Below are 13,230 nucleotides of genomic sequence, written 5' to 3'. Positions count from 1 at the left end.
TAAACATTACAGTACAACCCAAAGTCATTTAAATTTCAGGAATATCAGTTTGTCCTATTAGGAAGCATAAGTGAACAAGAATCAGTTTTACCAACAGTACGTTGGTGCTAATGAAAAGCGACAACAGGAGAGGCAACAGCAAGACAACACCCAAAAGGGCAACAGTTTTTTTGGTGGTGGCCACACACAATTGCTTTTTCCTTATCTTTCCTGACTGATTCTTCGATAGTTTTACTTGTCACTACTAGCAGTATGATGTGGTCCTTGCAGCAGTATCAGATTTCACAGGTAATCCTGCATCTCCAGGACGGCACATCAATGAAATGCTATCACAAGAGGGTTTGTCTTGTCTCCCAGCAAAATCTCAAGAACTTGTAGATGATATCCCATTGTGAGCTACAACATGAGCACTGCCAGACAGGGCTATAGTAGGGCATGAACGCAGCTTCAGAACCCTTATCTGCTCATTTGTGTAAGCTAGAACAAGAGTAGCGCTGCCAAAGCCCTAAAAGATGAACTCCAGCTCCTTCTAGTCTGCATGTTTCTGACTGTACTGTAAGAAACAGATTCCATGAGGGTGGCATGAGGTATTAACACTGGACCTAGACATTGAAGGTCACACCAGGAGATCGGTGAGTTGAGAATAAATTGTTGTTTTTCATTTAACAAGTGCAGATTGTGGGATTCTTTAATTTTTTATTTTTTATGCTAATCTGTTCGAGTTTTCCTTACATATTATTGTCCATCATTTAAGAACTTATGTAAGTAATAAACAAGCAAACACATCATCAATTTACAAGGAATATGTCGTCTAAAAACCCATTTATGTCTCCCCAATGTCACATTGTTACCCAATATTGGCCTATTCTTGTGAACAGTAGGACCAGCCAAGATTACATGAAAATGTGAAGTACATTTTAGCAATGTGACACAGTGTTAACTCAGAAAAATAAAATATTGCAATATGATTATTTGCAAACTCTATAGTGATTATTTTGTATGAGTTTAAAGGAATGATCATCAATCGCCTTTAATTATATAAATAGTATCTTCAGTTATATAAACAGTAAAAAGTTTGAACCTGAAAGTGCTGGCCCTTTAAAGAGTGATGAGGGAGGAGTTGTATTCACTGAGGAAAATGAACTGTAGAGTGTCAAAGTAAACTCCCCATTAAATGTGCTCGATCTGTCCCAGGAAGAAGTGCAGAGATGTCTTAAAAATATTAACATTGACAAATCACCGATCCAGATGGCATATACCCCTATATCAGAATTAAGTATTAAGTAATGACATAGACAGACCCTTATTTCTGATATTTAAAGGGGTTGTCTCATCTCAGACAATGGGGGCCATATCCCTAGTCCGCACCTATATCAAAACTAGAGCCCCAAAAGGGGCTCATGAGCAGCCACCCTCCATTTATTTTCTATGGGGCCACCAAAAATAGCAAATCACTGGCTCATCTATTTCCGTTGGGCCCATAGAAGTAAATGGGAGCAGTGGCCAGTCATACGCGCACTGCTCCTAATCACTTCTATGGGGAGAGCGCTTGGTGGTGGCCAGACGGGAGTCCTCCAACCACCACTTTGGTAGGACCTGCACCTATAAGACAACGAGGGCATATCCTAGCAACATGCCCCCATTGTCTGAGATGAGACAACCCTTTTAAGGACTCTATAATGACAGGGAGCATTCCACAGGATTGGCAAATATGGAGTCAATATTGAAAAAGAGATAAAAAATTAGCCTGGAAACTATAGACCAGTAAGTCTAACATCTGTTGTGGGTAAACTGTTTCTAAGTGATGCTATCCTGGAGTATCTCAAGGAATATAAATGTATAATGCTGTACAAGCATGGCTTCATGAAGGATCAGTCCTGTCAAACTAATCTAATCAAGTAAGTTGTAGACTGGAGCTGGATTAGTCAATGGATGTCATATATCTTGACTTCTCCAAAGCATTTGACACTGTACCACATAAAAGGTAAGTATATAAAATGAGAAGGCTTGGACTGGGGGAAAATGTCTATATGTGGGTAAGTAACTGGCTCAGTGATAGAAAACAGAGGGTGGTTATCAATGGCACACACTCAGATTGGGTCACTGTCACTAGTGGGGTACCTCAGGGGTCAGTATTGGGCCCTGTTCTCTTCAATATATTTATTAATGATCTTGTAGAAGGATTGCGCAGTAAAATATACATTTTTACTGATGATACTGAAGAGCACTGAGGAAAATTGGTCGATCCAGACATTGTTCAGAAGAACAGCCTACCTTGATTAAAAAGTTGATTACAGAGAGGAAAACATAAAGAAGTGCAGAAAATGGTAGGCTGCTTAGCTACCATGATTGCAAATGCTTTAAAATGGCAACCAAAACCTGAAAGACGTGGAAGAAAGTGTAAAACTACCATTCAAATGGACAGAAGAATAGCCAAAATGGCAAGGACTCAGCCAACAATTAGCTCCAGGAAGATCAAAGAAGGTCTAAAGTTCCCTGTGAGTCCTGTTACAATTAGAAGATGCCTATGTGAAGCCAAGCTATCTGCAAGAAGCCTCCGCAAAGTCCCACTGTTGAAAAAAAGTCATGTGCTGAAGAGGTTACAATTTGCCAAAGAGAGACATTTTGTGGACTGATGAAAGTAAGATTGTTCTTTTGGGGTCTAGTGGTCAGAGACAGTTTGTCAGATGACCCCCAAACAGTGAATTCAAACCACAGTACTCTGTGAAGACAGTGAGGCATGGTGGCGCCAGCATCATGATATGGGGATGTTTCTCATACTAAGGTGTTGGGCCTATTTATCGCATACCAGGGATCATGGATCACTTTGAATACATCAGAATACTTGACGAAGTCATGCTGTCTTATGCTGAAGAGATCAGGATGAATCAGTGATAGGTGGGAAACAGGGGTAGTCACCTACCCCCAGTGTCACACCGGTCACTCATGAAAAAAAAGATGCGGTTGAGCACCAAATTCCCAAATAACAAGGTGTAGGTGGGTGGTGGTATAGGTAGTCGTTATTGGTATCGAAAAAATCACCCGTAAAAGGTGCTGTAAACTGATAGGTAGCGCACAGTGGTGGGTAGGTGAAAGGTACAGGAATAAGATGACGTTTACAGTAGTATTAGGTAAACTCTTAAAAATCTGAAAATCAATCACATATACATGCATTTTTTCATAAGTGACCGGTGTGACACTGGGGGTAGGTGACTACCCCTGTTCCCCACCTATCACTGATTCATCCTGATTTCTTTGTGGTGTCTAGTTTTGTTTTCTACACCAGAGCTGCCTTTCTTTATGCTGAAGAGGAAATTCCCTTGAAATGGGTGTTACAATAAGCCAATGACCCCAAACACACCAATAAACGTGCAACATCTTGGTTTCAGACCAACAAGATTGACGTTATGGAGTGGCCAGCCCAATCCCAGGATCTTAATCCAATAGAAAACTTGTGGGGTGACACCAAAAATGCAGTTTCTGAGGCAAAACCAAGAAATAGAGAAGAACTGTGGAATGTAGTCCAATCATCTTGGGCTGGAATACCTGTTCACTGGGGCCAGAAGTTGGTGACTCCGAGCAGCACAGACGTCCAGCAGTTCTCAGAAACAGCGGTTATACAACTAAATATTAGTGAAGTGATTCAGAGGAAAGCAAAATCTTTAATCATTTTTCAGTTTATATCGTGAATGTTTCAGTTTGTAAAGAGGAAGACAAACACTGCTATTTTTTTTGAACAGTCTAATATTCACTTTTCTTCTATTTTTTTAGAGGAACGACACAAATTTGATATATTTTTCTTCATGTTTTGATTTGAAATAGAATGTGTAGTGTTCCCAATGCATTTGTGTGTATGGAAATAAAAGCTATTAGAAGGATTGTGAGCTTTATTCACTTTTTTAAACACACTGCTATTATTTTGAACACAAATGTATATAGTGCCATGTGCCATCAGGTCACAGTGCAGTATGATGGGAAGAAGACCATGGAGGGTGAGTGAATCTGCAGAGTGGCAGCACTGTCTGGAGCTAAGGTTATTTAATTAATTTTTTTAAACGTCTAATCTGAGGTCTGATTGGGGGTCCGATCTGAGGATAGGCATGCAATAGTTATATTTGCTAGTGCAGCATATGTGCAGCATAACTTTACTGGGGGGGGGGTCTGATGTGAGGTTGGGAGCATCTGATGGGGGCTGATCTGAGTCAAATGGAGGCTAGGGAGGGTCTGACCTGATGCTGGGGGTTTGATGGGGTCTGATCTAAGGCTGATGTAGGCTGGGGGGTCTGATGGGAGGCTGATCTGAAGCTGATGGAGGTAGGGGGCTGATCTGAGGCTGAGAAAGGGATAGAGGCAGGGACAGTTGCAAAGGCAGAGGCAGGGACCATGGCAGAGAGAGTGGAAGCTGGGTGAACCCCTCTCTGGACCCCTCTGGGATGAACTAATTATTTAATATTCTCAACTTTAAATTTAGACTGCTATATTTGGTCAAAATGGTGCCCACACTATATATAATACTATACATTAAGTGCAGACACCATTTTATTTTATTTTTTTAATTGAAGCACAATTTCTGTAACTTACCCCTAAGTCAAGGTATATGTTTAACCAAATATAGAAGTCAAATTTTTACGATGATATTTTTTCATGGCACGCAAATAATGTTACAAATATCCAAATGGCCCTCACCACCAAAAAGGGTCCCCACCCCTGGTCTAGAGGAAAGAAGATTTGAACACAAACACGGAATGTGATTCTTTACGGTAAGAGCAGTGAGACTACGGAACTCAAGGAATTCAAGAGGGGCCTGGATGTATTTCTGGAATGTAATAATATTATAGGTTATAGTTTAAAATTTCTGGAGAGGCCATTGATCCAGGGAGTATTCTGTCTGCCTGATTGGAGTCAAGTTTTGCCTTTAAATGGGCTTGTACTTTATGGGGGGGGGGGGGGGGGGTGTAATTCCTATGGATCAGCTTTGCAGAATACCAGGCTGAAGTAGATAGACAGATGTCTTTTTTCAGCCTTACAAACTACTGTATGTTGCTATGTTACTATCAAAGGGTTGAAGCTATGGGATATGTATATTATAGCACTATGGCACAGGCACCGAGAGTAACTGGTCAAAAATAACAAAAAATCATATTTACCCCATTTATTCCCTAATTTTTCCAGTGATGCACCTCAGTCCTCAAACTGCTAATTTCTGGCTGCAGCGTTGATGTTCCATGATTGAATACAGGTCATCACAGCAGCCAGGAAGAAGATCTCAGCAGTAGGAAGAGTCAGGGGGCATTTATAGAAGAAACTCAGGAAAAATTGCCCATTTACTCAAAATTTTCTCATTTACTTTTTTTTCCCCAATTGTCAAGCTGCTGTTGTATTAGGTCAATTAACCATCAAATGGCCCCTGTGCAATGTTACATTTTCCGAGCTACCCTTGGCTTCCAAATGGCCCTGGGCCAGGTTTGTGGCAGGGATGCTGAGAACAAGACTCTCAATGAGATTAACATTTTACCCTACATTCATGAGACTATTTCGATACTATAGGACACTTGCAGTAATTGGTAATGTGGGCTGGAGTGGTAAAACATATTTTTTTTTTTTTTTTAGGAGGCGGTGATGTAGATGGTAGTGGTAGTGCGCAATTGTTTTCCTCTTCAATTTTTTCAATGTAAATATTTTTCAGTTCCAAATTACACAATTAAAATGTTTTTATTCTTTCTACTCTAATTCTTAAGGTGGAACCTACTATCATAGCCTGGAACAGTGCCGGGATCAATATACTCAACATTTTTGTCCAGTTCACAATAAATATTATGCAGTCTGACAATGTCAGTTTAGTGGCTGAAATATTTCTTTTGGGTTTTCAGAACTTCCATGGTATAACAAACGTTTTCTTTCTTCTGTTGCTTCTTGTATACATTGTGACTGTATGTGGAAACCTCCTCATCATCCTAGCCGTGTCCTACAGCCGATCACTCCACTCTCCCATGTACTTCTTCCTCTCCCAACTCTCCTTCTCAGATATTCTACTCTCCTCCATCATAGTACCAAACATGCTCCGAGTCGTATTGTATGGAGGAAGTTTTGTGTCTTTCATTGGCTGTTTAATACAGTTTTATTTTTTTACAGCCTCTGAATCAATAGAATGTCTTCTCCTGACTGTGATGTCCTACGACCGGTACCAGGCTATCTGCAACCCTCTGCATTACACCTCCGTAATGACTCTTACATTTTGTGTAAAGATTCTCCTGCTCTTTTGGTTGTTTATATTTGCTATCATATTGATGATCTCAGTGACAATGAGTGATTTGCGGTTCTGTGGACCAAACATCATTGATCATTTCTTCTGCGATTTTGACCCTTTACTTGAACTTTCCTGCTCAAATACTTTTATAGTGAGGATGGAAAGCAAGTTATTAGCTGTTCCTTTAGTCATCTGCCCATTCACTGTGATTATAGTTTCATATGCCTATATTATCATCACTATACTAAAGATCCCCTCTGTCACAGGGAGGAGGAAGACCTTCTCCACCTGCAGCTCGCACCTGGCCGTGGTGTCCTTATATTACGGATCACTTATTAGTATCTATTTATTTCCAAATAGGGAAAATGCTAAGAAAATTCTCTCCTTGTTTTACACGGTGGTAACTCCTGTTCTTAACCCCCTGATATATAGCTTCAGGAATAAAGATATTAAGCAGGCCTTAGGAAAGATTTTATGCAGTAAATCCAAAATATTTTAACTAGATATCGTGGAAAAAGTAAGTACCTTTGTCTCTGTATAGATTACTAATAAAATGTAGTCTGGTAGCAATTCTTAACAAATACAATCTACCTAAACTAATAACTTATCACTATATTCTGACAGCCATATTTTTTTTTATTTCAGTCTACAGAGCTGTATGAGGGCTTGTTTTTTGTGGGCCGAAATTTAGATTTTATTGGTCCAATTTTTGTGGTACTTGCATATTTTTGATTACCGTTATTCATTTATTTTATTTTTTTAACGGGGCGATACCTAAGATATAAATATTATAAATAAATCATATATATATATATACAGTACAGACCAAAAGTTTGGACACATCTTCTCATTCAAAGAGTTTTCTTTATTTTTATGACTATGAAAATTGTAGATTCACACTGAAAGCATCAAAACTATGAATTAACACATGTAAAATTATATACATAACAAACAAGTGTGAAACAACTGAAAATATGTCATATTCTAGGTTCTTCAAAGTAGCCACCTTTTGCTTTGATTACTGCTTTGCACACTCTTGGCATTCTCTTGATGAGCTTCAAGAGGTAGTCACCTGAAATGGTCTTCCAACAGTCTTGAAGGAGTTCCCAGAGATGCTTAGCACTTGTTGGCCCTTTTGCCTTCACTCTGCCGTCCAGCTCACCCCAAACCATCTCGATTGGGTTCAGGTCCGGTGACTGTGGAGGCCAGGTCATCTGGTGCAGCACCCCATTACTCTCCTTCATGCTCAAATAGCCCTTACACAGCCTGAAGGTGTGTTTGGGGTCATTGTCCTGTTGAAAAATAAATGATGGTCCAACTAAACGCACACCGGATGGAATAGCATGTCGCTGCAAGATGCTGTGGTAGCCATGCTGGTTCAGTATGCCTTCAATTTTGAATAAATCCCCAACAGTGTCACCAGCAAAGCAACCCCACACCATCACACCTCCTCCTCCATGCTTCACGGTGGGAACCAGGCATGTAGAGTCCATCCGTTCACCTTTTCTGCGTTGCACAAAGACACGGTGGTTGGAACCAAAGATCTCAAATTTGGACTCATCGGACCAAAGCACAGATTTGCACTGGTCTAATGTCCATTCCTTGTGTTCTTTAGCCCAAACAAGTCTCTTCTGCTTGTTGCTTGTCCTTAGCAGTGGTTTCCTAGCAGATATTCTACCATGAAGGCCTGATTCACACAGTCTCCTCTTAACAGTTGTTCTAGAGATGTGTCTGCTGCTAGAACTCTGTGTGGCATTGACCTGGTCTCTAATCTGAGCTGCTGTTAACCTGTGATTTCTGAGGCTGGTGACTCGGATGAACTTATCCTCCGCATCAGAGGTGACTCTTGGTCTTCCTTTCCTGGGGCGGTCCGCATGTGAGCCAGTTTCTTTGTAGCGCTTGATGGTTTTTGTAACTGCACTTGGGGACACTTTCAAAGTTTTCCCAATTTTTCGGACTGACTGACCTTTATTTCTTAAAGTAATGATGGCCACTCGTTTTTCTTTACTTAGCTGGTTTTTTTTCTTGCCATAATACAAATTCTAACAGTCTATTCAGTAGGACTATCAGCTGTGTATCCACCTATTTTCTCAACAACGCAACTGATGGTCCCAACCCCATTTATAAGGCAAGAAATCCCACTTATTAAACCTGACAGGGCACACCTGTGAAGTGAAAACCATTTCAGGTGACTACCTCTTGAAGCTCATCAAGAGAATGCCAAGAGTTTGCAAAGCAGTAATCAAAGCAAAAGGTGGCTACTTTGAAGAACCTAGAATATGACATATTTTCAGTTGTTTCACACGTTTTTGTTATGTATATAATTCCACATGTGTTAATTCATAGTTTTGATGCCCTCAGTGTGAATCTTCAATTTTTATAGTCATGAAAATAAAGAAAACTCTTTGAATGAGAAGGTGTGTCCAAACTTTTGGTCTGTATTGTATATATATATATATATATATATATATATATACATATATACACACTCACCTAAAGAATTATTAGGAACACCATACTAATACGGTGTTGGACCCCCTTTTGCCTTCAGAACTGCCTTAATTCTACGTGGTATTAATTCAATAAGGTGCTGATAGCATTCTTTAGAAATGTTGGCCCGGGGGGGCGGAGCTAGCCACAAGCCGAGATGGACGCCTGATCTCAGAGCTCCTCACAGACGCTACTGCTTTTCCAGCATAACTGGTGCTATATTCCCCTAACATGGTGAAACCTAACAAGGACAGAAGCGACACGGCCTCAGGCACACAAAAATCGAGTCATACCCAAGCGGAGATGGACCGTTTTCTCAAAAAGAGAAGTTTCTCCCCGGCACACAGATCTAAGATGGCGAGGGAGGGTGCAAGAGATGCCGCGCAGACCGAGGATTCGGATGGCGAGAGTTCATGCGCCATGTCGGAAGGAGCAGAGAATGTGGATCTCCCGCTGTCTAGAGCCTTCTTTAAAGGGAGTCTGTCACCACATTTGAGCCTATTAGACAGATCCAATAGCGTTATATGTGCCACCCATAAGTTTAAAACTGTACCTTTGTTGCATATACCGGAGTCTTGTTTCAGCCAAAAATGAACTTTGTAGGTTCTGTAAATGCGCCCTCTCAAGTGCCCAGGGCGGCGTCTCAATCTTCCGAGCCCAAGACCGGACCTCCCCAACGGCTCATAACCCTGCCCTCCGTGTGCCTCTGCCTGCCTGTTTACGCTCCTCCTCTCTCCTTTTCCACTGCGTGGAAAAGGAGAGAGGGGGAGAGTGGGCGGGCAGAGGCACACGGAGGGCGGGGTTATGAGCCGTTGGGGAGGTCCAGTCTTGGGCTCGGAAGATTGAGACGCCGCCCTGGGCACTTGAGAGGGCGCATTTACAGAACCTACAAAGTTCATTTTTGGCTGAAACAAGACTCCAGAATATGCAACAAAGGTACCGTTTTAAACTTATGGGTGGCACATATAACGCTATTGGATCTGTCTAATAGGCTCAAATGTGGTGACAGACTCCCTTTAAGAAGACGTTATATAAAGCGCTACAACCCCTGCACAAAGACATTTCGGACATCAAGACAGAGGCAAAACAAATCGGGGGGCGCGTCATGGCACTAGAAGAAACGCAGGCGGCGATAGTCACTCACGGAGAAGCCGTCCGAAAGTTCCTGCAAGGCCATAACTCCTACATCACTTCTGCTCTTCTCCACTTAGAAGATCAGGAAATTAGAAGCAGGCGGAAGAATGTCCGCATAAGAGGGGTGCCTGAGGATGTTCCCCCCGGGGAGATCACCATCGCGGTTACTGCCATTTTCGCCTCACTAGTGGGAGAGGACAAAGCCTCCCAGATAATAATCGAGAGAGCCCACAGGGCCCTGAGGTCAAAACCGCCTGATAATGGTCCCCCTAGGGATATAATTTGCGGACTTTTAAACTACCTGGACACTGCCTCTATATTAAGGGCCGCAAGAGAATCAAAAGAGATTTTATACAACGGAGCCCGCATACAATTTTACCAAGACTTAGTATCCAGCACCTTGGCAAAAAGTAGGGCGCTAAAACCCGTCACTGAAGCGCTCAGATCGCATAGGCTTCCAGTAAGGTGGCTGTTTCCCTTCGGCCTGGCCACTTCCAAAGCAGGGCAACAGATTGTTATCAGAACACCGCAGGACCTAACGGATGCTTGGGACAAACTTGGTATCGCACCTGTAGAGGTCCAACCTTGGATGCCTGTGCCAGAAGACCTGGGTATCCCTGACTTGCCTGAGATTCTAACATGGCAGGTTGTTAAGAAGCCGAAGTCTCCGAAGAACAGGAAGATCACTTGAGGAACTGTGAAGCATTCCATAATATCTTCTCTACCATCCCATGGTCACCCTGTACTGCTGACCACAGGGGGTCATTTGGCGACCCTCTAACAGTAACTGCTCTAAAGGTTCCACACGTTATGGTCTAACAGTTATACATATGTGTTCTATGATTATCATATGTTCCAGTTGACAGGTTGCACCTGTAAGCTTGCGGTTGGCCCCGAGCTTGCTTGCCATCAATGAAAGATGGTGGGAGGGCCTGGGAACACATCTGCATTTACCCATCGGTGACCTACCCTATATGTAAAAGTCTTAAGTGCTCATAATGACTTTTTTCACCTTATTAGGTTCACCTGTACTTGTTTTCATGTTTTTCTCACCCGTTATTCAATGAGGTGTATTATTCGATATATGCATAAGGCAGCCAGTCTAGATGCCAAAGGTTCTCGTTCCCTCTCAGCCGGGGTGGGGTGTTTCTCCGGGACGGCCCTGCCCTCCTCAATTTCTTTTTGGGGTTGGCATGGTTGGGTCCAAGGAAACGCCACCACCTCAACTACTGATCACACTTCTCGTAAATGCATACACCTTGTTCTTTACCGAAGTTTTTTGTAAAAATTGGTTTTCCCCAGTTATCCACTTCCATAAGGCTCTTGGTATGCAAACAATTTCACTGGTCTTAATGCGGTATGGCTAGCTTAAAAGTCTTTTCCCATAATGTGAATGGGCTTAATGCCCCTCAAAAAAGAAGACATATCCTCAACCTGCTATACAAACAAAAGGCTGACATAGTTTTATGGCAGGAAACTCATTTCCGTCATAGCCACATCCCTTCTCTACCCAAGTCCAAATACTCCCAATGGTTCCATGCTACTCACTCATCAGCCTCTAGAGGCGTATCAATTGCTATTAGCCCATCTATTCCATTCCACCTCATTAAATCTTATATTGACCCAGAAGGCCGCCTTCTCATAATCCAAGGTACCATCTTTAACTTTAAGATCACAATAGCAAACGTCTACACCCCCAATTCTCACCAGGTCCCATGGTTGATTAAAACGCTCAAGAGGATCAAAGACTTCTCTGAGGGTATGCTGATAGTAGGCAGTGATTTTAACATCTCGCTTGACGCCCCCACTAATAAACCCGCCAGCCTGGCTAGAAAACAGCTAGTGAGACTGATGACGGCTTTAGCAGAGTTGCACCTGATTGATGTCTGGAGGACTATACACCCTTCAGAGAAAGATTTACAATTCATACAGTAGGATAGATTATTTATTTTTACCAGATTCCTATATACAATGTGTGCAGGGTACTGAGATAGGGAACTTAGTGGTGTCAGATCATGCTCCCATCAATATGTCTCTCTCCTTACAGTGCCTCCCACATAAGGTATGGTCGTGGAGGTTAAAAACCACACTTCTGGAATCACAAAACCACATAGATGCATTAGGTTACAAATTAGAGAATTACTTCAGATATAATGCCACTCCTGAAACTTCTACCCCAATATTCTGGGAAGCCCACAAAGCCTATATAAGGGGGGAGTTGATAGCTTTGGGTTCATACGTTAAAAAGATATCAACAAAAGAACTATTGTCTTTACTCTCTCAGATACAGACACATGAAAAATTGCATAAACTAACACACTCTGAAGTCCACAAAGAGGCCCTGACAATTTTAAGACGTAAGGTTATAGACCTTCTCAACATTAAAGAAGCCAAGTCCCTTTTACGCTTAAAGAGTAAAATATATGAACATGGGGACAAGGGAAACAAAATGATGGCCCACTTAATTAAAAAGAGGAGGGAGAAAACCTTTATCTCATCAATTAAGCGCGACTCCTCCTTGAGAGTCACTTCCACTCCCCTTATAGCCAAATCTTTTCAGACGTTTTACTCTAATCTATACAATCTCTCTGTGCCAAATACTGATTTAGATCCACCAGGGAAAACCAATATGAAGAATTTTTATCCTCAATTAATGCCCCCTCTCTTTCAGATGAAGAACGACAGACGCTCCTTAAACCCTTTTCCATACCTGAGGTGGATAGGGTCCTTGGCTCTATCCCCATAGGGAAGAGCCCGGGTCCTGACGGCCTCCTTATCATTTATTTCAAGAAATTCAAGGAGCGGTTACTTCCCCACTTCACTAATTTATGTAATTCACTGTTAGAAGGTGCATCCCCAGGCTCCCCAGGCCTTAAGGGCACATATAACTATCTTACACAGAGAAGGAAAGGACCCTGAGGAATGCGGGAGCTACAGGCCTATCTCGTTACTAAATTGCGACTTAAAATGGTGGTCTAAATTACTAGCGTACAGGATTTCCCCTTTACTTAATAAACTTATTCACCCTGAACAAGTAGGGTTTGTCCCGGGAAGGAAAGGGAAACACAATATCTGGAGGTGGATCAACTTAATTTACAACGCCCAAGTCACAAATACACCTATGCTATTATTGGGAACAGATGCTGAGAAGGCATTCAACAGGGTAAGCTGGGATTTCATGAGAGCCACTTTGCTGAAATTTGGATTCCCCCCGATATTCGTCTCGGCCATTTTTTCGCTGTATTCATGCCCCACGGCACAAGTGTTGGTTAATGGGACCCTGTCGGATGCCTTCCCCATCAAAAATGGGACCAGGCAAGGTTGCCCCCTTTCACCCGCCCTTTTCATCCTATGACTAG

At 42.1% G+C, this 13,230-nt stretch overlaps 1 protein-coding gene across 1 annotated transcript; it reads left to right on the top strand.

Annotated features, from left to right (window-relative positions):
* Positions 1-5,816: 5,816 nt before the first annotated feature.
* Positions 5,817-6,746, top strand: LOC122925447 (olfactory receptor 1468-like). Its single transcript, XM_044276806.1, has one exon. The coding sequence runs from the start codon at positions 5,817-5,819 to the stop codon at positions 6,744-6,746; it is 930 nt and encodes a 309-aa protein (XP_044132741.1).
* The last annotated feature ends 6,484 nt before the right edge of the window (positions 6,747-13,230 follow it).

The sequence above is a fragment of the Bufo gargarizans genome, chromosome 2 (genome assembly GCF_014858855.1).
Source record: "Bufo gargarizans isolate SCDJY-AF-19 chromosome 2, ASM1485885v1, whole genome shotgun sequence".
Taxonomy (NCBI): Eukaryota; Metazoa; Chordata; class Amphibia; order Anura; family Bufonidae; genus Bufo; species Bufo gargarizans.
This window is presented reverse-complemented; position numbering and strand designations above follow the sequence as displayed.